Here is a 26558-nt window from a genome sequence, read left to right as displayed (position 1 = left end):
GGAAGAGGGGCAGAAGAATGTAACCACAAGACCCTCCTCTCCAGACCCTGGATTGGATCCCAGGATCCCTGAGTCTCTATATGCCTCTGCTGTGACCAAATAGCTATCAAAGCTACTGGTAAAGTCTGTGTCTCCATCCCCCTCTAGTGGCAGGTGCAAATATTGCACTGGGCATAGCACAGGAACGGGGGCACTGCCGGAGGAGCCCGTATAAAGGCGAGAACCCTGTAAATCGGTAACACTGAGCGCTCACAGCTGGAACTGCAGTCACTGGGACCTGTATTTTGAACATATCAACTGCTGTATAACGCTAAGTACTATGGAAGATCAGGCCCTGACTGGGCACCCAAAATTGGTGGGCACTTGGCAATGGTGGCCTTAATCTCTGTGTGCCTCAGTTTCCTGTGTGCGTACGGATAATGTCTTCAACCGGATCATTCATTAATGTTTGAGAGGCTCTCAGACACAACGCTGAGAGCACCACAGGAACGCCCAGGAGGAAACGCCCAGTGCTGCGTGTGGATGGGGCAGTAAATAATGCAGGGGCCACACACTGGATCGGGAGGCTAAAAAGCAGTGCCCAGGCACAGAAGGAGGCAGGGTCTCATGGAAACAGTAGCTCGTGATCATGCCATTAAAGGCTGTAGCATAATGCACATGGGCACGGGGGCAGACTTACAGCTGCATGGGCATCTCCTAATTTTCAAGGGCTTCACTTTGCAACCTGAATGTTCTTTCAAAGTAGGGTTTTTTATCACATTATCCCTAGACCTGCAGCATTGTTATTGCAGTGCATGGTATGCTGCTGTTTCTCTAAGGGAGAACTGCGGGGTGGAATTTCACTGCCTGTAGAACTCAGAGTCACTGGCAGAGTCGGTGTCACGGAGATGGGAAATTCGCCACACCACTAGAAGTATTGGCTTGCTGCGGAGTCTCTGCTGGGCTTGAATGATGGCAAGAGAGGGGAGAGCAGCGAATGATACTAATAAAGGGGATGGGATGAATATTAGCTGTAGTTTGAGCAATAGGAATTGCAGCAGTCTGAGCTGAAGGGAATTACTCTGAATTGCCAGTCCTATACCTCTGGCTTAGGAAGGCAGAGAAATGAAACTAGGATACAGGTGTGTTGTGTAGCACTGAGAGACCCCTGTTGTGCCAGGCGCTGCACAGACACACAGCAAGAGAGTCCCTGCCCCAGCTGAGATCAGGGGCCCCATTGTGCTGGGCGTTGCCCGGACACACAGCGAGAGACAGGCCCTGCCCCAGCTGAGATCAGGGCCCCGTAGTGCCAGGCACTGCCCAGACACACAGGGAGAGATAGGCCCTGCCCCAGCTGAGATCAGTGCCCCATTGTGTCAGGCGTTGCACAGACACACAGTTTAAACAGACAAGGGATGAGAGGGGAAGGCACTTGCCTGAGGTCACCCAAAAGGTCCATATTTCCCTTAGCTGGGTGCTCCCTCTACGCTTGGACTCTTTGGGTTAATCTGGTTTCACCAGAGACCCATGGCTAGTAAATGTTGTTCTGTAGCCTCATTCCCCCCACGAATCCCAGCGCTGCTCACACACTGCATTCACACAGCTTCGCTGTCTGTGCTCAGACCCTACGGCAACCAGCGCAGTGTTAGAACGTGGAACAGAACCAGGGCAAAGGCTGAGTCCCTGCTCTCTGCCTTCGCACCTGATTCTCCAGGGCACGGAGGTATTTGAAAGCTGATGTCACCAAGCTTTCTCCTTCAGGCCAGCACGGTCCCATACCCACCAGGGATGCACCTTGCCTTGCAGCTCCCACAAAACCAGGCACCAGAGACATACAAGGATGTCCTAGGCAGGGACTTGTCTCGGCACCCCCCCTCTGTGTAGAGTTTAGATCTGCAGCTGCAGGACCATGCCCACGGCGTGACTTGGCCAACCGAGGCGCTCTGGGGCTGGGAGATGGAGCTGCCGGCAGGGCAGGATTACCGCAATCCAGGGCTGCAGGCATACTCCAACACAGCTCCACCCTCACACTGTGGCCTGGCCCCACCCCACCTCTTGTTGGGGTGGTAATGGCAGGGGCCACCCTCACAAAAGCCATCTGGTGGGGCCTGCCCACCTCCCTGGGTCACTGCTTCCCTGGCTGCCTGTAGGAGAGGGTTTGTCTTGGAGGGGGAGGGCTTGGCTCCGCTAGGGTGACCAGATGTCCTGATTTTATAGGGACAGTCCCGATTTTTTGATCTTTTTCTTATATGGGTTCCTATTACTCCCCACCCCGTCCCGATTTTTCACATTTGCTGTCTCGTCACCCTAGGCTCCGCCCACCTGAGCATGGGGCTCTGTGTGGGGGCGCCAGCTGACCCCAGCTCAGTCACACTGGGCTGACGGCAGCCGGATTGCATCACGCGTCCTCTCCTGAGGTGGTGGCAGTGGGTTCCAGAGCTAATAGGGGCACCTCCCACTCCTCCCAGTGATGGGCTCTCTGCAGACCCAGACAGGGTGGCTGGGTCGATAACACCTAGGGTAGCTCCCCCCACCCCATTGATGGGCTCAGGCTCTCTGCAGACTCAGGCAGGGTTGTTGCCTGGGTCACACGGGGAGGGGCAGTTTCCTCCACCCAGCGATGGGCTTAGGCTCTCGGCCAACTCAGGCAGGGTGGCTGCTTGTCACTCACACCCACATGATCTCCCCTACTACCCCACCCAGCGATGGGCTCAGGCTCTCTGCAGACTCAGGCAGGGTGGTTGCCTGGGTCACACACGGGGGGGGGCCGTTTCCCCCACCCAGCGATGGGCTCAGGCTCTCTGCAGACTCAGGCAGGGTGGTTGCCTGGGTCACACACGGGGGGGGCCGTTTCCCCCACCCAGCGATGGGCTCAGGCTCTCTGCAGACTCAGGCAGGGTGGTTGCCTGGGTCACACACGGGGGGGGCCGTTTCCCCCACCCAGCGATGGGTTCAGGCTCTCTGCAGACTCAGGCAGGATGGTTCCTGGGTCACACGGGGGCGGGGGCAGTTTCCCCCACCCAGCGATGGGCTCAGGCAGGTGTTTGAGTCAGTCCCCTGTACCCGCTCCTGCCCCCGGCCCCACCTGCAGCCCGGGTAGCGGTCCCCGGGCGGGGAAGGGGCCGGCCCTGGCTCTGCGGCGGCGCGGCCCCGGCTCTCCCCCCGCCGGCGGGCGCTGGGGCTGCAGCCCGGCCGGACGCGGCGGCGGGCGGGCGGCGATGGCAGCAGCAGGCGCGGCGCGGGGCTGAGCCCGGAGCCCGCAGCCCGCAGCCCGCCCCGGCTCCCCGCCATGGCCAAGCAGTACGACGTGCTGTTCCGGCTGCTGCTGCTCGGGGACTCGGGCGTGGGCAAGACCTGTCTGCTCTGCCGCTTCACCGACAACGAGTTCCACCCCTCGCACATCTCCACCATCGGTACGGGCCGCGCCGGGCTCCTGGCGCATCTTCCCCACCGCCGGGGGGCCGGGCCTGGGGGTGATGGACCGGGTCTGGGGGTGCACTGGTGCCGGGGGGAGGCTGGGCATGGGGTGATGGTCCGGATCTGGGGGTGCACTGGTGCCGGGGGGAGGCTGGGCATGGGGTGATGGTCCGGGTCTGGGGGGAGGGGGCGCACTGATGCGGGGGGTGGGTGGGTTGGGCATGGGGGTGATGGACAGGGTCTGGGGGAGGGGCACGCTCATGCCGGGGGGCTGGGCATGGGGGTGATGGACCAGGTCTGGGGGGGTACACTGGTGCTGGGGGGGGAGCTGGGGGTAGGGGACCAGGTATGGGGGGGCGTGCATTGGTGCTGGGGGTAGGGGACCAGGTCTGGGGGGGTGCACTGGTGCTGGGGGGGCTGGGCTTGGGGGTAGGGGACCAAGTCTGGGGGGGTGTACTGGTGCTGGGGGGTGTCTGGGGGTAGGGGACCAGGTCTGGGGGGGTGCACTGGTGCTGGGTGGGCTGGGCTTGGGGGTAGGGGACCAAGTCTGGGGGGCGCACTGGTACTGGGGGGGGTGGGCATGGGGATAGGAGACCGGGGGGGGTGCACGGGGGTAGGAGACCGGGGGGGGTGCACTGGTTCTGGGGGCGGTGGGCATGGGGGTAGGAGACCGGGGGGGAGGGGTGCACTGGTGCGGGGGGGGGGGGCGCATTGGGATCCTGCCCGTTGTGCAGCGCCGTCGGCAGCGCGTTGGGTCCCTGCGAGGGCGCCCGGCCCAGGGACCCGCGGAGGCGGCTGCGGCTGAGTGCTCGGGAACCGGCTCTTTGTTCATCACCGCGCTGCCGCCAGTGCGGGCGGGGGATGGGGATCGATGTGGCCGGGCTGGGAGCGAGAAATGGGTGGGGCCAGGCTGGGAACCGCGGAGAAGGGAATCGATGGGGCCAGGCTGAGAGCCATGGGGTGGAGGGGGAACTCGGTGAGGCTGGGTTGGGAGCCCTGACCCCTTCCATAGAAGCTCTCCCAGCTCTGGGGTGAGGGGCTGCTGCTGGGGGCCCTGTCACCCATTGCCTGCTGTGAGCAGCCACCAGCCCCTGGGTGCACTGGGGGAACCTCGGCAAGGTTTTCTGGGGGCTCTCTACCCACAAAGGGGCCCCTCACGTCTGCCAGAAAACCTCCCAGTGTGGTTGGTGCAGTCAGTGCTCTGGGACCCTCCTGGGCACAGGGGAAAGGGGGGAGCAAAAATCTTGCAGGCCCTTGGCCTAATGTTGGGGGGAGGAATCCTGTGTACCCCGGTCCGGTGACTCCTAAGGGGGACTGGTGCTGCAGGCCCTGCTGCTGGAGATCCTGGATGTGGTGCTGTAGCTAGTCCCTCTTAATCGCTCCGGAACCTGCCTTCCCCTCCGGCGTGAGGGGCTGTGGAGAAGAGAAAAACAGAGGTCCTGGCCGCGCCATGCTCAGGAGAGGCCCTCTGATGTGTGGTGCTGGGGTTGTCAGCCTGGGTGCGGGGACCGGATTCCGAATTGGGTTTCTCCCCTTCCCAAACCAGGGCGTGGTGTGGCTGTGTGGTAGTGGAGCAGTCTCTGTGCTCCACACCTGAGACCTGGCTGCATGTCGGTGGCCGTTGGGTGAACTAACTGATTGGCTGGAAGGTGCTGTTTAAAGTCCATTATTCTATAAGTCCACCTCGCAGGCTGCCATCTTTTGCCAGGGAGCTTGCTCCCAGGGACGTGCCACGGAGGGGCTGTTTTCGGCCTTTAGCGTCTCGTCCTCCCGGCAGTGGGCTCTCAACTCAGCAGTTAACCGGTAGGTCCCTGTTCTGTGCTGGGGGATCCTTCGCCCTCCTTCGGTTCGGTGTGAATCCTGCCCCGAACGCAACAGATTGGCTGGGGCAGAGCATTCAGTCCCTGCCACATCAGCTTAGCAACTGAATCTTTGGGGCTCCCAGGGCATGGCTGCTGCTCCCCCTCCCGACACCTTCCCTCCCCCAGGAAAAGGCTCAGGGCCTTGGAGAGGCTCCTGTGTGAAGAGCTTGGGACAGCTTGGAATGGCCCGAGGAGAACAGCTGAGCTAGAGAGGAAACTGGGCGCCCCCCGTGACGGCTCAGCGAATGGGGCTTCGATTGCCCTGTGGTACCTGCCGCCACTGAGGCCAACCGCATAGCAGGACCCCAAAGGGCTGGCCAGGAGCGTGCCTAGTAAAAACATCCAGGGCTACATTAGATGGGATCATTTTGTACAGGGAACAGCAACCCTCCTGCTTCAGGGCAACGAACTGCTGGGAACTGTGGCCATGGGTCGCTGCGGCCTGAGAGCGGGCCGGCCTCTTCCAGGGAGTGCAGGCAGCAGGTGCGGTGCCATGGCCGTGGGCTGCAGTGTGCGGTTAGACTCCCCCCGGGCTGCAGCTCTCCTTGCCGTCCTGCAGTGAAGGGACAGAGGTTTTCCGGGCCTGGTCAGGAACGGGCAGAAGGTGCCCGGCAGTGGCTTCAGAAAACCGCTCCGTTCCCCGGGGCATGTCGCTGAGCCTGCCTTCGGCGGCGTCCTTTCCTGAGCCGCTGAAGGGATGAGGAGGCCTGCTCCTGGCTGGGGCAGCCCCCTCCCACAAGCCAGGGTAACTCCTTTGATATGCACTGCAGCCTTCTGGCTTAATAAGTTGGCCTCCTGCAGAGGGGAAGGGCTCAGATTCTGCCAGTTCTGATTTGGTCTGATCCGACCGCTCCAGGAGCTCCTCCCACACTGCACCTCTGGGCAGTGCCGCCTAGTGGACAGCGCCCTGGACGGGGACTCAGGAGACCAGGGTTCTATTTCTAGCTTGCCGCTGGCCTGCTGGATGACCACGGGCAAGTCACCTCCCTGCTCCGTGCCTCAGTTTCCCCATCCGTACAATGGGGATAATAATACTGGCCTGCGTGCTGTACAAGAACTAGGCGGTGTTATTTCCTATCTGCTCTTTTCCTTGGATAGTGTCACTTGCAACCTTGCATTCAATACCGTTGTGCAGGGTCTTGGTAGGTGAAACCCCAGCACGCTCTCCTGTACCCAGGGTTGTGAGCCTTCTCTGACAAAAGGCACAAGGGAAGCTGGTAGCTGGATCCCCGATCCATGAATATATGCTAAGAGAGAAATAGGCAGGAGCTGTGATCAGTTGACCGGACTAATTGAACATGGCTAGAAACACGGCGCTACAGAATTCCGCTCACTCCATCCGCAGCCCTGGGTTACTCTGCAGTGGGTGCTCTCCTCCCGAGACAGCTTTCAGAGAAGCAAAGGGCAACTGCTGTGCTGTGCCCAAGAGCAGTACGCTGCCCGTGTACAGGAGGTCAGATGCCTCTGGCGATTCAAGCAGCTCTGCCCCCCCTCTCTCTGTGCCCACTCAGGGCAGGGCAGCTGGAAATGCTCAGAGTTCCAGCAAACTGACGGGCTGAACGCTTAGAAACACAAAGCTGCCAATTACTTTCTTCCCTTCAGCAGTTTCTCCTTTCCAGGTGGAATGGCCTGCCCCCCTGCAGTATGGCCTACTGGCTAGTTCCGGAGTGTAAGGCGAGAAGGGAGTTCACCATCTAGACTGACCTCCCATATAGCACATTGCACCCAGTCTTGAGCCCCAAGGCTGGTTAGACTAAGGCATTTCAGTCCTCGGGAGGCTAACCTGCTGTGAGCCCCAGGCAGAGCCCCGGAGGGACTGAGGGGCCACCATCACCTAGCTGATTGCAGCAGACAACCTGTGCCCAATGCTGCAGAGGAAGGAGACTCCCCCACTAAGGTGATCAGATGTCCTGATTTTGGGGTCTTTTTCTTATATAGGCTCCTATTACCCCCCCACCCCTGTCCCGATTTTTCACATTTGCTGTCTAGTCACCCTCCCCAAGGGGGAACATTCCTGCCCGACGCCAGATCTGGTGATCAGCATAACTCAGAGCCTGTGAGCAAGAACCAGCCAGCTAAGAAAGAGGATTTTCTGGTCCATGTCAGAGCACCAGCCCACCGTATTCAGTGTGCTGTCTCTGGCGGTGGTCAATTCTTGATGCTCCAGAGGAAGGTGTTGGGGGGAACCCTGGCCAATTGTGCATTGGGGAGGAGGGGAAGAAGGCAGAGGAGGAATTTCTTCCTGACCTCTGTAGATGACTGGCGGAAGCCCTGAAGCATGAGGTTGAATTATAGTAATTGTCTTAATTCAGAGCTGCAAGTGTTAGGAGCAGGCAATTCTGTCCCCCCCCCCCCCATCCCTACCCCAGCGTCTGTGAAGCAAGGGGATGGATGGAGCACTTCTGCAGCAATATCCCCCCACGCGCACACACTCACACGCCAGCTGTAGAAGTTCTCCCACCAGCTGGATTAAAGCAAGGGCAGCTAGAACCAGGAACAGAACTCCTGACTATATATTTCCAGCTTTGCCATGGCGCTGTCAGGTGACCCGGGGTAAAGACCTTCCCGTCTCCATGCCTCAGTTTCCCTTCCCACCTGGTGTCTGTTTAGACTGCGAGCTCTTTGGGGCAGGGGCTGTTTCTGCACTCCGTGCAGTGCCCGGCACGATGGGAACCTGATCTGGGTTTAGATGCTCCAGACACTACTGCAATACCCCTAATAATGAATAGAACCACTCTTCTCTCCTCCCACACTTCTGTCTGCAACTGTCATATGGCTTGTGTTCCACACTCCTCTAATTTCTCGCTCCATTGCTGAGACTGAGCGTTTGCTGGCATCGATACGCTATCACTCTATCCAGATCCACCAGGCTGGGTGTCAACTTTCTGCTTCCCAGGGCAAAGGGAGGTTGAGTACGGATGGCTCAGTTAGAGGTTTTGAAATCTTCACAAACTGTTTTAGGAGCTCTGTAAATCAGGCAGTGAGTGTTACAATAATCATCTATCAGCTCCACCCATAATTAAGGTTGCCTGACACTTTCCATTATAAGACCCTTTTTCCAATTGCTTATAACTTTGCTAACCTTTAACCGATTGTGCTGAAACTTCCCATGCTGGGTGTCTGCCTCAAGCTGAATCCCTTTGGAAAGTTTCAGCAAAAAGCATTCAGCCATTTCCGAGAATGAGGCTGGGGAAAAAAATCTTGTTTTGCCCATGTTTTAAAAAAATCGTTTCATTGAGAAGCTCTAGCGCCTCCCGGCTTTGGAGCAGGGACTTGTGATTTGGCAGGGGGCTTGCCCAGATGTTGCGGAGCCTTTTGCTATCCTGGTGAAAATTGGTCTATTTTTGACCAAGTTATAAGCTCTTGAAAAAAATCTTTTTGCGGGGCACAATAGAGCCGTGAGTCTGGCAGCTAAACGCTCCAAAGATTCTGTCTGTCCTGAGCTGCCCCATTCACGGGCTGAGCGGGGGGGTCTCTTTGCAGTTGAATCGGCACCTTTAATTCTGGGATCACCTAAGCCTTGTGTGCTGGTGCAAGCCTTCCGGCGCTTTTGGTGTGTATTGATCATTTATATTGCAGTACTAGTGGCCTCAGGCAGGTCGGGCCCCACTGTGCTCGGTGCTGCACAAATATATAGAGAGCAGTGCCCAGCAGGAGCGTCCAATCCTCATAGCCCCTTCCTAGGCAGTTTGTCCACGGCTTGCACGTGGCCTGCAGGCCGCTGCGGTTCAAAGGATCCCTGCAGTCAGCGTGTCCTGAGCGGGCAGGGTCTGTCTGTGACCAGTAACCCTTCTCTCACTGGGCACTCGCTTCATGATGGGGTTACAGGCTCCTTGCTGGGCATCTCAGCCGTGTGCCCGGGCGGGGTGTATTCTGGGCAGTGCTGGTACATAAAGGAACCCGTGTGACTGGCACGCGGGAAGCTGCGGTTTCCCACAGTGACTTTTGTCAGCTCACTGTCGCTTAGCCCCTCCCTAAAGGCAGCTTGTGCTCCTCGCTACGACAGGGCTGTGCCGCTGCCCCTTGGATCGCCCAACTTTGGCCCTCCCCTGCGTGAAGCACGGGTGGCTGCGCCTATGCCAGGGTGTGCCGTCTCCCCGCGAGATCGCCAGGGAGGATAAGAGGCCGTGCGCAGGACAGAAAGGACCCTGTGATTTCTGGGCCCGCAGCAGGCAGGGGCAGAGAACTAGACTGGCATGAAGGCTGCCAAGAGAGGAAGATGAGTCCACTGGTCAGATCCAGGGAAAGGCTGGCTGGGCCGGCGACCTGCCTGGGCACTCGCTCCACCTCACTCTGGCGTCGCTTGCCAGCTCTGCGGAGCAGCCCCATTGTTCTGCAGCTGTACAGCGCTTGGCGCACCAAGGGCCAGCTCCTGGGCAGCATCGCAGTACAAGGGATCGGACCCGGCTGTAAAATGGGCTGCGATGGCGTTAATCCACGCTGCCTTGCAGAGGGCTCTGGGACTCCTGCCACGCGCTCGCTGGCGTGTGGGCTGGGCAGCGCTACAGAAGCATGGAGCAGTCCCTAGCCCCAGCTGGCTGAAGTCTCTCTCCTGGAACTGGCATAACCGCTCCCCAGAGCACTGCCTGAGTCCCTAGATAGCGCCACTGATGGGGGCTGTGCCCCGTAGCGTCGCCGCCTTGCGCTGTGCCGGTTAGCCTCTCTGGGGTCGAAGGAGGAGACCTGGCAAGGTGGGTGGTGTAGCTAGTCAGCTGGGAAAGGCCTTCTCCAGCTGAAGAGAGATGGGCGGGGGTCTGGTGGCACCACCTCTGTGAGCATGGCCCGAAGGAGTCAGATGTACTACATGGAATTCCCTAGAGCGATGGGTCCTGCCAAACAAGCGGGCTGGCTTGAGAAGTGAGGCCTTGTGAATGGTCAGGCCCCTGGAATGGCTGGCTGGAGAGAGCAATGCGCTACGGGATGGGTGTCCCACTGGTGAATGTCCGGAATCGCCCCTTCCTTCCCCAGGAACCCGTCCTGAAATGGACAGAGGAGACGTGAGAGATCTGGGCCCAGGCTCACGCTGATCACAGAGGCCCGGGCTGTTGCCCCTGGTATGAGCTCGGCTCATGGAGACATCTGGCACTCCCTTGCTGTCTGTTCTAGATAAGCTCTTATGCCGTGCTCATCACCGTCCTATCTGAGTGCCTTCCAGCTGTGTCTCAGCAATATGACTAACCTCTGTCAGGCGCTGGTGGTTCTCTCCTCTTCCGCACCCCTGCCCGGGGAGAAGAGAGTGCAGGGAGTGGCTTATTTTGGTCGGGTTTTTCAAACGGGACTTGTGTTTATGTTAATAGAGATGGTTCCTAGAAGTGTGCCTGGCCCTTGGAGCAGGGGTGGGGAAGGCTGGGACAGAGCTTCATGCCTGAGGGAGTTTCATCCCCAGGCTGGGACCGGCCCCAGAGGACGCTCTGTCTCCTGCACAGATGGGCTTTGCCCTGGTGGCTGCAAGTCCCGCTGGCCTGAGAAGTGGAGCTGTCTGTTCTGCCAGGCAGGCAGCTCCTAAGAGATTCCTAGAGTCCAAAGCCAGAAGGGACCAGTGTGATGATCTTGTCTGACCTCCTGTGTGACCCAGGCCAGAGACCTGCCCCCAAATCATTCCTAGCGCAGAGCTGTGAGAAAACCATCCAGTCTTGCTTTAAACACGGTCGGTGATGGAGAATCCAACACGACACTGAACATTATGACATATGGGGGTGGGATAGCTCAGTGGTTTGAACATTGGCCTGCTAAACCCAGGGTTGTGAGTTCAATCCTTGAGGGGGCCATTTAGGGATCTTGGGTAAAAATCTGTCGGGGGATTGGTCCTGCTTTGAGCAGGGGGTTGGACTAGATGGCCTCCTGAGGTCCCTTCCAACCCTGATATTCTATGATTGTCAAATATTGTATCGTGGGTATTGATCTCCGCTCATAGAGCCGTCGTGTGTACCCGTAAACTCCTGTGAGTGGCTGGAGGGCTCTTAACTTCCTACCAGGCTTAGAAATGCATAAAAACTAGCTTTGGAAGGACCCCAGGCCCCTGTGTGGGCGGGGGCAGTCCTGCCACAGCAGCGAGCATGAATCGTAGGGGCTTTCTTGAAACCCAAGCTGCAAAGAACACTCCGCTACTGCAGTCTCTAGCTACAGGGCACAACACAGCTGGGTCTGGCCCAGGTGAGGTGTGGCCACTCGCAGCCCTGTCTCTGGGATGGGCTGGTGCTGGCAATGGACTCTGTAGGGCTGCAGTGAACGGGATGCCGCTCGCACAAACCTCCGTCCATGGGCAGCCGTGCGGTGCGGATTCGTAGGGCACCAAAGTGGGTGGACCAAAGTTTTCCTGCCCATACACTTAGATTGGCTATATTCTAGCTTCCCTGGGTAAATTCCAAATGAAGCTAGATCGATGTCAGCTGATTTTAAGCAGCCACACCTGGGTTAACTCTGATTGAACTAATTCAACTGGGTACAATTTGAGTGTCGACGAGGCCTCGGGTTGGATTTCCACCTTCACTGAACTCAGACAAAGCAGAGGGTTTGTAAAAGTCCCTTTAAGCTGCTGGACGTTGGGCCTAAGCTAACTGGCAGCATCCCACTCAGAGGCTGCATTGATCTTTGGGCTCTGGCTCAGCCAGGAGTCCAGGGATCCCTGGGTGGGCATCTTGGGTCGTTCTAGATAGTCAGAATGGGCCCTTCTGGCCTGGCTCTCTAGAAAGCAATCAGGCCGGTGTCCTGGTACCGGGCATGGGAGGCACCTTGTATACCATTCCAAGTGACTGCGCGGAGCACGGGTTCCCTGATCTACAAGCACATAACGCAGGCTGGCTATTGCAGGTCCATCTTCTGCATGTCTTCGGAGGGTGATGGATGAGACATGACGAAGCTGTTTGTGATCAGAAACAGTGGCTGGGGCTATTTTTGGCTTCCCGGTTTGCTCTTGGGATGCTGAGCTGTGATTTATGGGAAAGGCAGCCGGGCTCGGCAGCTAAGGCATCTTGTAGCAAAAAGCAAAGGAAATGTGCATTTGCAGATGTGGTTACATTTAAGGTGTGTGTGTGGAGGGAAACAACCCCGGAGGGAACTAAAGACACTGAGTTTCCAGCAGAACAAATAACCTCTCGTTCAGTTTATTTTGTCTCCGAGCTGTGGTGTATCGAGGACTGGCTTAGAAGTGCAAACTGTCGCTTTAAGAGTTGGGGTGTTTCTTGGTCCTGCTTACCGGCTAAGGGGGTCAGCCTCAGCCTGGAAGAAGCTAGGCTAGTCCAGGGCAAGCGAATGGGCCGCTCTGCCCTAAGGAGCAGCCTGCATTGTGGGCAGCAATGTGCGTTATCGTTCGGGATTCTACGGCACACACGGTCATGTTACGGTTCAGCAAGAGGATCTAACTTCTCTGTGTGTGCTGTGAACATAACACACGCAGCCATTGACACGGGGCCGGTTTCCTAGGGGCCCGGGCAGTGAGGCCCAGCACTTCCCATGAAGACAGAGGGTAACGAGTTGCTTAACGCTTTGCAAAACTGTTCCCGTTGGGGCCCAGGCTTGGGGTGCGCTGCAGGCTGGATTTTACTGGAACGTCTCCGCACAAAGGGTGCAGCCTTACCTGAGAACAAAGCTAGGAAGGAAGAGGGGGCGTGGCCGGTGTCTAAATTAAGTTCCTGGTTTTAGCACTTCCCTGGTTTGGAGCCGGGACCCGAAATCTTTTAGAGCCCTGGGATCAGAGGGGCTCTTCGCCTTCTCTGTGACAATCTGTCCAGATCTGGCCCCGGTGCTGAGCCAGGGAACTGCCATTTGCACAGACACAGGAGAGCCTGTGCTTGCTCTTAACGCTCTGCCTACTCCAGTTGCACGGCACATGCTCCCAAACCTGTCTGAGCTGCCTGGGCCAGCCAGCCAGCCTGTCTCCTGCATCAACATACCCTCTAGCCCAGTGGTTCTCAAACTAGGGCTGCCGAATGTTCAGGGAAAGCCCCTGGTGGGCTGGGCCGGTTTGTTTACCTGCCACGTCCGCAGGTTCGGCCAATCGCAGCTCCCACTGGCTGCGTTTCGCCGCTCCAGGCCAATGGGGGCTGCAGGAAGGGCGGCCAGCACGTCATAGTCTGCATAGCCACCAGTTAGCATGGGTGGGTGAAAGGGGGCTTTTTTAGCACAGACGTTAGCCTCTTGTGCTGTGGAGGCGAAAGTTCTGGGTTCAAACTCGGGCTGAAACAAGTGTGTGATTGTGTGTGTCATAAGAGAAGGGGACACGATTGAGGTGGTCTAGGCAATTCCTGCCTCTTGAGAGCTTGACTCTGCACCCTTAACGTCTTTTGAAGTATTCTGGTTTTAATGGGTTGTGGAGCCACGCTATCTGCCGCAAAACCTGCAGCAGGGTTTGTTATAAGCCTAATGTCGTGTCCACTTTAAAACCCCGAAGGTCCTTTCTGCTTTGTAATCGGCGGGTCAGATCTGGAGCTGAGGTAGAGGGGTTTTCTGGAAAACCTGAGCTGATCTGGCCGGGGGATATTCCCAATAGACATCACCCCGAGCACAGAGGCGATTCTTCACAATCCCCTCTCTCAAAGCAGCTTTGTGGAGAGCTGCTGTTGGTAGCAGGTAGCTCATTTCTGAGCTGGGTGTGGCCCCTTCGCACAACCAAAGTCGACATGATGCTTTCAGCAAAATGTCAGAGGTGGTTGTTATTGTTGGACCCCCGTTGTGCTAGGCGCTGTACAACCACCGCACAGAGACCGACCTGAGCCTCTCTCCCTCTCTGAAAAAGTGGGCAAGGCGTGAGCTCAAGTCCAGGGCGTCACAAGACCTGCATCCCCCTGCCCTCCTCTAACCACTGCACATGCTGCCCCCAAAGGGAATGCGCTGCTGGAGTTGAGCAGAACCCAGTCCACTCTCCTGTCCATGCCCTGGCCCTTGCCCCGGTATCCCAGAATGGCCATGAGCTGGAGAGGAGACACTGGGCTGTGTCCAGCAGGTGTGGCTTCCACTGACTCCAGTTATACCAAGGCACCTTTCTAGCCCTCAGTGCCCTGGGTGGTGGTGGGGTGTGTGTGAATGCATGGGGTGGGAGGGGCGAGAGGCTGGGTAGAGCTTCCCAATTCAGTCTCTAGTCTAGCACAGCCCGGGTGACGTGGGACGCACAGGCCAATGGAAGTCTCTGCTCTCCGTGCCAAACCCATGTGCCGAGAGATCGTGGCTACCAATTGGCTGGGACGCCTCCCCGTGCCATGCACGTCCCGTGCCGCGGTTCCTGCAGAGCGCTTGCTAGCAGCAAGGCAGCGCCGCTCCCATAAGGCCTCTCTTCTCGCCCCTCTCCCCAGGGGTCGACTTCAAGATGAAGACCATAGAAGTGGATGGTATCAAAGTGCGAATACAGATCTGGTGAGTGCTGAAGCCGAGGGCCGCAGGGTGCGGTGATCCAGGGCCGGGACCCTGCTGAAGCTCACCAGCTGAGGTCCTGCTGGGCCAGTACTTTGTTTCAAGACCTCTACAGAACATGTGGCTGCTGCCGCGAGGGGTGACAGTCAGTAGGGGGTGCTCTTCTCTCCCAGTGCCCCTGGGGTGGTTACAGATACCCTGGCAATCTCTGCAAGAGCAGGCGTGTTGGTCTGGGTTTCCTGGCCCAATTTCATCGCGGGTGTGTCTTCCTGAATCCCGCTGCCCAGTCTCCATCAGTTGCAGCATTCCAGTTCGCTTCCCACCCTAGGCTGTCCTGTAGTGTTCAGCTGCCATGTCCCTCCGCAGAGGTGGCAGCGTTGCAGTGGTGATGGAGGTTGTGTATGTAGTGTGTGAACTGCTCTGGGACCGAAGGTGCCACAGTAGGCAGAAGTCTCTCATTTGGGCGGTGGGGGTTGCGGATGAACTGCGGCAGCTGGGGCTAGGAAAGCTCCACCACCACAGATCGGCTGCTGCAGGCTTGTCGTGGGCCGCACACCCTCCCGCTGCTGGCCAGTGCTGGAAGCAGGCTGCAAAACTGGGTGGGCCATTGGCCTCAGCCCGCCGTGCCCATGCAGCTGCTTTAAAGGGCCTGGCGCCGAGCTGCAGGCCCCAGCGTACCAGCCAGCTGGAGGGCAGCAATCCGGTCCCAGGGCACTCTCTGTGCTGTCTCTGTAGAGCGCTGGGGTCGCAGCCCTCCCCACCCTCCTGCTGACAGACCCTGCCAGGTCACAGAGAGGGGCTGGGGAAGGACAGAGCCAGAGATGGGAGCTGCTGGCTGCAGCGCTCCCTGGCAGAGGTGGCAGTGGCCACAGCTGTCCAGTGTCCATCCTGGCACTACCCACCCACCGGCCGGGTAGCCAGGTGACACAGCAGCTAATGGCACTGGGACAGAGCGCTCAGATAGGGGCATCCTCTGCCATCGAAGGTGGAGAGTGTGTGTGTTTGGGGTGTCTGGGATGAGCCCTGCTATGTGTGCCCATCCGACACCCTCCGGCTCCATTTGGCACCAATGACCAGCTCCCACTGATGCCCCACGAGTCACTTGCCCCATGGCTTGTGCCCACCTTGGGTTTGCAGCTGCTCCCCCAGCCCTGGTGCTGTTTGTTCTGTGGCTCTTGGTCCCGCCCTGTGGCAGGAGGAGGCGCTGTATCCCCATCCATCGGGGGTCATGGCGCCCAGGGAATGCCCGCAACTGACATGAACTCTGCTCCGCTGCAGGGACACGGCGGGCCAGGAGCGGTACCAGACGATAACGAAGCAGTACTACAGACGAGCCCAGGTAATGGCGCCGCCCTGACTGTGACGGCGATACCGGGGGTGGGCAGCACACTTCTCTCTAGGCCCCGTAACGGGGGCTGGATCGGACTCCGTCCCCTGTGGGCCTGGCGCTGAGTGGGATCTGTAAGACCTGCTGCTCAGTGGGTCACGCGACTTGGCAGATTCCTGGTGTCCCTCTGGCGCCATTCCAGGCCAGTGTTTGGGCCCCCGCCTTTCACTGCCCAAGGCAAGATCTGCTCTGCCAGAGACCGAGGGAGAGGCTGGGTAGTCGAGAGGGCAAATGGCACTGTGCCACCGAGAGCGGGAGTGTGGGAATCACTGCCCTTCAGGGTTTCTGCCCCAGGGCTAGGCTGATGGGGCCAGGGCAGGATCCTCCCCACCCCTCCGAGCCAGCCCTGCCCCCAAGAGCTCAATAGACAAAGGGTGGGAGGAGACACTGAGGCGCAGGGATGGGGAAGGGATCCACCCAGGGTCACCCAGCAGGTGCTGGCAGAGCTGGAGATGGAACCCAGGTGTCCGGAGTCTCAGGCCCTACCCCCTAGGCCACGCTGGGTTCCCTTAAGGCTAACTGTGGCCTCTCCTAGGAGGCCACCTGGGCTTGTCACTGGGATGGTGGAGTGACTAGGTTAGATAGGTGTGCTCAGCTGACCCTGCTCCCGGTGCCTCCCAGAGGGCTCGACACCAGGGGTCCCTGCCCACGCCCCGGTGCCTCCCGGAGACCGGGGCTCCCTGCCCACGCCCCGGTGCCTCCCGGAGACCAGGAGTCCCTGCCCATGACCCGGTGCCTCCCGGGAACCGGGGGTCCCTGCCCACGCCCTGGTGCCTCTCGGAGGGCAGGTGCATAGGAGCACATGGTATGAGGGACGGTGGCCTCTTCTCTGCCCCAGTGCACTGTGGGTAAGACTGTCCTCTGCTCCCCCACCCCATCCCCTGTGTGCTGGGTCTCGTTGCAGGGGATATTCTTGGTCTACGACATCAGCAGCGAGCGCTCCTACCAACACATCGTGAAATGGGCCAGCGACGTGGACGAGGTGGGAGTCGGCTCGGAGCCACTTGTCTTCCCTGGTGGCCTCTGGCTCCTGAGCGCATGTGGGGAGGGGGGTCCCTGCTGCCTGAGGCCGTGACCTGGTCTGGACGGGCCCAGGCTGAGTGGGCGGCCTGCATTGGGGCTGAGCCCTGAGCAGCGAGACGTGGCAAGGCCCCCAGCGGGGCAGTGACGGGGCTCGGAATAAGCTTGGAGCAAACAGACTGATGAGCCTCTGGGAAATGAACAGCTGGAGTCTGGCTGCCAAGCAGGGGACCCTGAACAGGTCTGCGGGGCGGGGGGGGGACGACAGCAGGGGCATGGGGCTCTGCCAGTGCGTGGAGTGGATCTGCAGTGGCAGTGAGTGGGCAGCAGGGGCATGGGGCTCTGCCAGTGCGTGGGGTGGATCTGCAGTGGCAGTGAGTGGGCAGCAGGGGGCATGGGGCTCTGCCAGTGCGTGGGGTGGATCTGCAGTGGCAGTGAGTGGGCAGCAGGGGCATGGGGCTCTGCCAGTGCGTGGGGTGGATCTGCAGTGGCAGTGAGTGGGCAGCAGGGGGTATGGGGCTCTGCCAGTGGGTGGGGTGGATCTGCAGTGGCAGTGAGTGGGCAGCAGGGGGCATGGGGCTCTGCCAGTGGGTGGGGTGGATCTGCAGTGGCAGTGAGTGGGCAGCAGGGGCATGGGGCTCTGCCAGTGCGTGGGGTGGATCTGCAGTGGCAGTGAGTGGGCAGCAGGGGGCATGGGGCTCTGCCAGTGCGTGGGGTGGATCTGCAGTGGCAGTGAGTGGGCAGCAGGGGGCATGGGGCTCTGCCAGTGCGTGGGGTGGATCTGCAGTGGCAGTGAGTGGGCAGCAGGGGGCATGGGGCTCTGCCAGTGGGTGGGGTGGATCTGCAGTGGCAGTGAGTGGGCAGCAGGGGGCATGGGGCTCTGCCAGTGCGTGGGGTGGATCTGCAGTGGCAGTGAGTGGGCAGCAGGGGGCATGGGGCTCTGCCAGTGCGTGGGGTGGATCTGCAGTGGCAGTGAGTGGGCAGCAGGGGCATGGGGCTCTGCCAGTGCGTGGGGTGGATCTGCAGTGGCAGTGAGTGGGCAGCAGGGGGCATGGGGCTCTGCCAGTGCGTGGGGTGGATCTGCAGTGGCAGTGAGTGGGCAGCAGGGGCATGGGGCTCTGCCAGTGCGTGGGGTGGGTTGGCGATGGCCTGCAGTGTGGGGGATGGGCAGTAGGGGGCTCTGCCAGCATGTGCAGTGGATCTGCAGTGGCGGGCAGTGGGCAGCACGCAGCGCAGATTGCCAATGGCACGTGGCCCATGCCGTGGGTTGCAGCCGACGTGCACGCGTGGCTGGAGAGTTGGGAGCGGACGTGGGTGCAGGGCACAAATCAGCCCTATGGGAACTGAGGGGCCTGTGGCAATGAGTCGTGTAGAGCGGCTGGTTTGTATTGGCTGCCTCGTCACCCGGTGGGAACAGCTCAGGCACTCCCCCCAGGGATAGGGTGCAGGGCACCTGTGCTCTGCCAATAGCCCCGGGGCAGTAACTCAGCCACATGGCATCCAGAACGGGCCCTCATGGGGGCTGGGTCCCCCTGCAGCAGCCAGGGCCGTTGATTGAAGACCTGACCCCTTGAAATGCCCTCCCTGCAGCAGGCCAGGGGCTCGGGGCAGGCCTGCTGCCCAGCCTGTGCCCTGCCGTGTGGGCGTCGCTCCCAGCAAATGCTACTGGGGGTTGAGCCATCGTGGCCAAGGCCATCGTGAGCAACGGGTGATCCTGGGTGCCCAGTGGAGACCCCTTGAAAGGGCTCAGCTGTCGGACGGTGCTGAGCGCCGCCCTCTGGGTCAGGCCCCTTCAAGGGGTCTTAGCTGGGCCACCGGGTCACCTGTCGCTCCCGGGCATCTTGGCCTGTCGCTGCTGGGAGCCTGGGGTGGGTCCCTGGTGCAGCGAGGCTGGAGGGAGGCAGCGGTACTGGGCAGTGCCCCAGTGCATGCTGGGAGCCCTGGGTTTGGTCCCTGCGGTGGGGTTGGGGCTGGCAGGGGGTGGCTGGGAGCCCTGGGGTCATTCTCTGTGGTGTGGTGGTGCTGGGGGGTGCTAGGCAGTGCCCCAGTGCATTCTGGGAGCCCCGGGGTCATTCCCTGTGGTGCTATGGAGCTTCAGGAGGGGGCCAGGCAGTGCCCCACTGCATGCTGGGTGCCCCGGGGTCCTGTGGTGGAGCTATGGGAGGGCTGGGCAGTGCCCCAGTGCATGCTGGGAGCACCGGAGTCCTGTGGTGGAGCTATGGGAGGGCTGGGCAGTGCCCCAGTGCATGCTGGGAGCACCGGAGTCCTGTGGTGGAGCTATGGGAGGGCTGGACAGTGCCCCAGTGCATGCTGGGATGGGCTAACGAGTCTTCCCTCCCTCCCTAGTATGCGCCGGATGGGGTCCAGAAGATCCTCATCGGGAACAAAGCGGACGAGGAGCAGAAGAGACAAGTGGGCAGGGAACAAGGCCTGCAGGTGAGCGGGCCTCACACCGCAGAGCATGTCCTGCTCCCCTCAACAGGTGCCCATCCCCCCTGGGGCCCATGCCCTTGCTCTTTGTGGGGGCCATGCCCCACATACTCTGTCTTCCCGGCCCCACCCTACCCCCTGGTCGGCCTCAGCTACCCACGTGCTCCCAGCACTCAGGAGTGAGCGTACGTGTCTGGAGAGGGAGGGTGGACGTGTCTGGAGAGGGAGGGTGGACTTGTCTCCACTGTGCTGAGGTTGGCAATCAGTGCCCGGCTCAGTGACTGTCTAAGGGACTCTCTTGCTTTTCAGCTGGCTAAGGAGTACGGGATGGACTTCTACGAAACAAGTGCCTGCACCAACTTCAACATTAAGGAGGTGAGAGCCCAGCAGTGTTCTGAGATGGGAGGGCGGGGGTGGGGGGCGGGCGCCTTTCCTTGCCATCAGACGAGCAAACCTTGAAAAAGGGCCCAGAGCCGGTGGCTTCCCCTGCTCTCTCCAGACTGGATTTCAAGCTGATCCCTCCACCGGCCCCACCAGTCTCCCAGGAGTTCTGCTTTGGCCCAGGTCAGAGTTGTTGTTGTCTTGTCCCACAATTGTTATCTCAGGCCAGGAATCTGGAATGAATTTGTCAACGTGTACAAGGTCCTTGGTAACAACTTGATCCAAGGTGTCCAACTCTAAATAGCTTCACTTTCCTTACAATAAGAACATCAGACCAATGGTCCGTCTCACCCAGTATCCTGTCTTCCAACAGTGGCTGGTGCCAGGTGCTTCAGAGGGAATGAACAGGACGGGGCAATTATCGAGTGATCCACCCCCAGTCATCCAGTCCCAGCGTCTGGCAGTCAGAGGTTTAGGGACACCCAGAGCACGCGGTTGCATCCCAGACCATCTTGGCTAAAAGCCATTGATGGACATAACTTCCATGAACTTATCTCGTTCTTTTTTGAACCCAGTTACACTTTTGGTCTTGACAACATCCCCGGGCAATGAGTTCCACAGGTTGACTGCGCGTTGGGTGAAGAAATACTTCCTTTTGTTTGTTTTAAACCTGTTGCCTATTAATTTAATGGGGTGCCTCTGGTTCTTCGTGTGTTCTGTGAAGGAGTAAAGAAAACTTCCTTATTCCCTTTCTCCATCCCACTCATGATTTGATAGGCCTCTGTCACATCCCCCCTTAGTCGTCTCTTTTCTAAGCTGAACAGTCCCAATCTCTTTAATCTCTCCTCCTACAGAAGCTGCTCCTTACTCCAAATCATTTTTGTTGCCCTTCTCTGCACCTTTTCCATTTCTAATCTATGTTTTTTGAGATGGGGTGACCAGAACTGCAGGCAGTATTGCAGGTGTGGGCATACCATGGATTTATGTAGTGACGTTCTGATATTGTCTGTCTTATCATCTCTCCCTTTCCTAATGGTTCCTATCGTTGTTAGCTCTTTTGACTGCTGCTGCACGTTGAGAGGATTATTTTTAGGCAATGACTCCAAGGTCTTTCTCGAGTGGTAACAGCTAATTTACATCCCATCATTGTATGTGTATAGTTGGGATTATGTTTTCCACTGTGTATTACTTTGCATTTATCAACATCAAATTTCATCTGCCATTTTGTTGCCCAGTCACCCAGTTTTGTGAGATCCCTTTGTAACTCTTCATAATCAGCTTTGAACTTCACTATCTTGAGTATTTTTGTATCATCTGCAAACTTTGCCATCTCCCTGTTTACTCCCTTTACTAGATCATTTATGAATATGTTGAACAGCACAGGTCCCAGTACAGATCCTTGGGGGACCCCACTATTTACCTCTCTCCATTCTGAAAATGACAATTTATTCCTACCTTTTGCTTCCTATCTTTTAACCAGTTACTGATCCATGAGAGAACCCTCCCTCTTATCCCATGACTGCTTACTTTGCGTAAGAGCCTTTGGTGAGGAACCTTGTCAAAGGCTTTCTGAACATCCAAGTACACTATATCCACTGGATCACCCTTGTCCACATGCTTGTTGCCTCCCTCAAAGAACCCTAATAGATTGGTGAGGCGTGATTTTCCTTTACAAAAGCCATGTTGACTCTTCCCAACAAATCGTGTTAATCTCGGTGTCTGATAATTCTGTTCTTTACTATAGTTTCAACCAATTTGCCTGGTACTGAGGTTAGCCTTACCAGTCTGTAATTGCTGGGATTGCCTCTGTAGGCCTTTTTAAAAATCGCTGTTACATTAACTACCTTCCAGTCACTTAAATGAGGCTGATTTAAGTGATAGATTATATACCACACTTAGTAGTTCTGCAATTTCATATCTGAGTTTCTTCAGAACTCTTGGGTGAATACCATCTGGTCCTGGTGACTCATTACTGTTTAGTTTATCATTTTGTTCCAAAACTTCCTCTAATGACACCTCAAGCTGGGACAGTTTCTCAGATTTGTCACCTAAAAAGCATGGCTCAGGTGTGGTAATCTCCCTCACATCCTGAGCCGTGAAGACCAATGCAAAGAATTCATTTAACGTCTCCTCAATGATCTTGTCTTCCTTGAGCATCTCGATCATCCAGTGGCCACACTGACTGTTTGGCAGACTTCCTGCTGCTGATGTACTTAAAAACAATTTACTGTTAGTTTTTGTGTCTTTTGCTAATTGCTCTTCAAAGTCTTCTTTGGCCTGCCTTGTATTATACTGTTATGCTTGACTCGCCAGAGTTTATACTACAGTCCAAAACATGGGCAGGGATTAAAGTCTGCTCCCGACATTTCTTGCAGAGTGGATATATTGTGGTCCCATCTCTATTGATTTTCATTCCTGTCCACAATCTCATGGTCGAGGATGTGATTTTCCGAGATGCTCTGATATCAGTCAGCGGATCTGTCATCTTTTGACCGTGAATTTCAGCCAACATTTCCCTTGATAGGGCGTCAATGTCCTCAACTGTCAGTCCGACCTGAGTTCCTGATCTTTCAGCTTTGGCCGGGTCATCGGCTGCTTCGCTCCCACGTTCACCAACCAGTGATGGAATCCATTGATAAGTCAGGGTATTGCCTTGTTTTCCAGTCCTCTGAGCCGTCTTATGACTCTCCCTGTAGATAGCATGGAGTGAGTTCTGCCAGCGTTCCCTGGTCAGAGCCCGGATGGGTGGAGGGGCAGGAAGGGGGGTCTAGCTAGGAAGAGTGGGATGAAAGGAGAACACAATGGTGAATGTCAGGAACTCTCCATTGTTTGCATCACAATAGCACCAAGAGCCAGCCGGCAGGTGACAGACAATGGGGAGGGAGGGGTCCCTGAGGGAAGACGGGGAGACCAGCATCTGAATCCCCCAGGTGCCTGCCTTATTGGCTGGCACCTTCCAGCAGCATGGGCTGGAGGAGGGCAGGGTGAGGGGGTGCTGCCAGGCTGGCCAGGGTGCCTGACGCTGGGCTCTCTCCCGCAGTCCTTCACCCGGCTGACGGAGCTGGTCCTGCAAGCTCACAAGAAGGAGCTGGACGGGCTGTGCTCGTATGCGGCGGACGAACTGAACTTGGCCGAGCTGGAGGAGGAGGAGTGCAAACCCGAGGGGGCGGAGAACTCTCCCAAAGCCTGCTGGTGCTGAAGGGCCTCTCTGCTGCCCGGGTCCCCCTACCCTGCCGCCGGCCTGCTCCGCTCCCTGCGCTGCTGGACTCTCCTCGGGCTCCCCGGTGTGTCTCCTTTGCTGTCCCCTGGGTCTGCCGTGCTCTGTAGGTTCCTCCCGACGTGCTGTGTGTGCCAGATGTCCCGGTGTCACTCTGCCCATCCTGGTGCATTTGTGGTTCCCCCCCCAGCCCCGCAACCGGAGCAGGATCAGTCTCGCGTGCGGCCTTCCTAGGAGGCACCCACAGGCGCCGGCTGGACTTCGGCTCTGGCTGCGCTATCCAGGGATTGTTCCTTGTGCTCGCAAGGACTCCGCTTCGCTTCAGTGAGTGAGGCGGCCGGGACTGCTGGGCAGGCAGTGCCAGGCCTGGCCCACAGTAACCTGAGCAGAGAGACTCTGGGAATCGCCTCTCCTGCCGTTCCACTGCCAACGTGCCCTTCTCCAGGTGGGGCGTCCACAGCTGCGGCTTCACAGCGGGGCTTTGTGTACATGCGGCTCTGGCTGTCTCAAACACTCTGCCGCCTCCTGCCAGTGTCCCCTGAAGGCTCCCGGCTGGGAGCGGCACTGCTGCAGACGCCTGTCCGTGTGGTGGGTGACGCTGGGGCTGCCTGGGAGCAATAACCTCAGCTAAACTCTCCCCACCCGCTCGGCTGCCTGCAGTCTGGTGCCCCAACAGGAATCCGGGAGCCCCAGCGAAGGGGCTGATCCCTTCCAGCTCTCGGCGGGAGCTGCGGCTGGCCAGTGCCTCTGCGAATGGGGCCCCTCCTCTAGGTGCCCATGCTGGGGGTAGGGGCCTTGCGGCCGGCTGCTGGGCTCCCCTAGGCCGCTCAGTGCCAACATGGGCCCTGAGGCCATCCTGGGCCCTAATGGGGTCACTGCTGTATTGCCCGGAAACTCCCAAGAGCTCTGGCAGCTAGTGGAAGATGTCCCTTGGCTCATCTCGGGTTGACTGGGCTGGGAGGCAGCCAGATACCGGATTGTGGGGGCAGCCAGTCTGCTCACGCCTGGCCAGAGGGGCTAACGATCTCCGGAGGTTGGTTTGGCCGCGTCCCCCACAGGCCCGGGTAGAGGTGAACCCCTTGGGAGGACGTACACCAAGGCCTTCCTCCGCTCTGGACTGGCCGAGGAGAGTCATGTCAGGAGACGCTCAGGCCACGTATCCAGTTGGCTGGATCCCGGAGGAGCTATCGGCCACCTATCACCCGCCCCGCCGGCCAGCCGGAACGTGGCAGAATCTAGAGCCAGTGCTGGCTCAACCCACCCTGTTCCTGGCTCCTGCCTGGCCGGCCTGAGGCCTGGTGCACTTGGTACGTTCCCAGGCTCTTGGGGCTGATCCGCCATCTTCCCCTGTGGGACTGGGCCTGGCCCAGCCAGGGGGTGTGAGAGCATCTCCAGTCCAGTCTCTGCACTGCATGGTTCCAAGTCCAGTTCCCAGCCCGCGTCCAGGAGCTTCTGCAGGGTGGCCTGCATTTACACGCAGGGCAGTGAAACGGGGGCTGCCTGGTCCATGCCACTGGGAGCTGAGCTGTGAGGCATATCCCTGCTGGCACTGCTCCTGGCCAGCCAGTGCCTGGCTGGCAGACGGACCCTCCTTGCTTTGTGCTCTGCCCCTCCGTCCATTTCTTAGGAGGCTCTTCGGAGCCGGCAGACACCACTTAACCAGCCGGGAAATGGGTTTGTGCCCCCTCCGCCCCCCGGAATGTGTTAAATCGTGCTCTTCATTTTCCACCCCTTCCCCCTTCTGGTGTCCGAGGAGCAGGGGATGTGGGCGCCTCGGGTGGGGTGGGGGTCTCACTTTGCAAGTATTAACCCTTTCTGTGCCGGTGCTGGCGGTGTCAGATGTATGGGCAGGACTGAGTGTCTTCCACATGCCCTGCTGGGCTAATCAGAGGCCTTGGCTATGGCCCTCCCCCACCATCCCTGGTTGTCTGTGGCGCTGAGCAGGGCAGGCCTGGGAGAGCACTGCCTATTGTCCCGCCACAAGGGGGCGCTCACCGTCAAACCCAGCGGGGACATGGGGCAGCAGCGCGTGTTCAGGAGTCCTGCAGGAAAGCAGGCGCTGAAAGCGGAGGGCTGGGATGCGATCAGCTCAGCTCTCCTGCCTCTCGCTGCCCCGGGGCCCTCGTCTGAAACGAGGGGGAACAGGGACTCGCGGAGCGCTGCAAAGAGGAGAACGCTGCAGGCAAAGGCTCTCGGTGCCCCTGCCAACGGGCAGCGGACGGGGGCGGAGCGTGCTGCTGTGGGAGGGGGAGAGGGCACCCGTCCGATCCTTCCTTCCTGCTGGGGTCGCCCCGTCCAGCAGGAAACCGCCCGTGTGTTTCCACGCTCAGCCCCAAGGTGCAGAGGCTGTGCTCTGAACCGAGCTAGGAACTGCTGCTGCTGGAGGACGTTAGACTCCGGCTCACCCTCCCCTCGCTGCATGGCTTCTGGGGGGCTCCACGTGTCCGCGAAGGCAGCACTGACTGCCCCACGCAGGAAGCTGTGGCTCTGTGGGGCGGCGGGCCTGCTTCTCTTACGCACCGCCTGGGTAGGTCCTGTTGCTGGAACTGGACCGAGAGGCGAGGGTCGCTGAGCTGGCTTGGTGCAGAGCGCCGTGAGTTCCCTGATGCCAGGTGGCAGTAAAATTGCGCTATGGGCATTCCTAGAGAAATGCTCCCAGCTCCTGGACCCAACACCTCCATTGCTAGTGGACCAGGCTTCCTCCGGTGCATGGATACCACAAGGCCCCTCTGAGCGGGGCGTCCTGCCTGCCCCATGTCGTGTTAGCCAGGGATCTTTGTCTCCAGCAGCGACTGTCTGCGCATCCCGTCCTGAGGTCCTGTTTGAAAACACAAAGCTGCCCCCCCCGTGAGTCCTCGGCTGTGTGTCCCCTCTGCCCGCCCGGGGGGGGGGCCTCATGTGACCTATTCCCGGAGTTCATTCTTTTAGACACAAATGTTTACAAAATAAAGGTGATTTCAAACCGGTGAGGGAGCTGCCTCGTTCCTGCCGCTTCTCTCTGGGATCTCGCCTCCTGGAGCCGGGGCCCTGAGCGGCGGAATGGGACTGCAGTGAGTTTGAGGGTCTGGCCCGGCTGGGTGCACGGATGGTCAGATATTGCTGCTGTCTCTCGCTGGCGCCACCTGCTCTCGGGCTGGGTGGGCAATGCAGGCCTGCCATGCACGTCTCTCCTGGCCCTGGGGGCCCTGGAGCACAGCAGCTGACCTGTGAAGCGGTGCAGTGAGCTGTTCCTTGCCAGCCTGTGCCCAGCTGGCAGATGGACAGGGAGGGTGGGGGGACGGCGCTGCCCTGGTTCTGCAGTAGCTGGGAGCTGTCTGTTCTTACTGGGCAGATTCGCCGCGCAGGGGGTCGGGAACACAGACGGGAGTCTGGCCTGGAGACACCCCATCTTGTGAGACGTTCTGAGTGCAGGCTAAGAACCTTTCCCCCGCGCCTCCCTGCCCCAGCGCCTGGGCAAAGCAAGGACTTGGATGCTAGAGACGGTGACCACAGCCCTGGCACTGTTGTGTCTGCACTGGCC

General features: G+C 58.9%; 1 protein-coding gene across 2 annotated transcripts; it reads left to right on the top strand.

Annotated features, from left to right (window-relative positions):
* The first annotated feature begins 3238 nt into the window (after positions 1–3238).
* On the top strand, positions 3239–24866 carry RAB15 (RAB15, member RAS oncogene family). Of its 2 annotated transcripts, none has more exons than XM_054025075.1 (7): positions 3239–3392; positions 14546–14606; positions 15882–15942; positions 16895–16972; positions 19357–19446; positions 19750–19815; positions 22862–24866. In XM_054025075.1, the coding sequence occupies exons 1-7, from the start codon at positions 3269–3271 to the stop codon at positions 23018–23020; spliced, it is 639 nt and encodes a 212-aa protein (XP_053881050.1). In that variant the 5' UTR covers positions 3239–3268; the 3' UTR covers positions 23021–24866. The 2 variants fall into 2 exon arrangements, with proteins under 2 accessions (XP_053881050.1, XP_053881051.1); XM_054025076.1 differs by lacking the exon at positions 3239–3392 and adding an exon at positions 12657–12723.
* Positions 24867–26558: the final 1692 nt, after the last annotated feature.

Source organism: Malaclemys terrapin, chromosome 4, assembly GCF_027887155.1.
Source record: "Malaclemys terrapin pileata isolate rMalTer1 chromosome 4, rMalTer1.hap1, whole genome shotgun sequence".
Classification (NCBI taxonomy): domain Eukaryota; kingdom Metazoa; phylum Chordata; order Testudines; family Emydidae; genus Malaclemys; species Malaclemys terrapin.
The sequence above is the reverse complement of the archived record's forward strand: the minus strand, read 5'-3'. Positions and strand labels throughout refer to the sequence as shown.

Coding starts and splice junctions, on each gene's coding strand:
- RAB15 (XM_054025075.1), top strand. CDS start 3,269: ATGGCCAAGCAGTACGACGTGCTGTTCCGGCTGCTGCTGCTCGGGGAC. Junction 14,607..15,881: donor AAAGTGCGAATACAGATCTG/GTGAGTGCTGAA, acceptor GCTCCGCTGCAG/GGACACGGCGGGCCAGGAGC. Junction 19,447..19,749: donor GCAGGGAACAAGGCCTGCAG/GTGAGCGGGCCT, acceptor CTTGCTTTTCAG/CTGGCTAAGGAGTACGGGAT.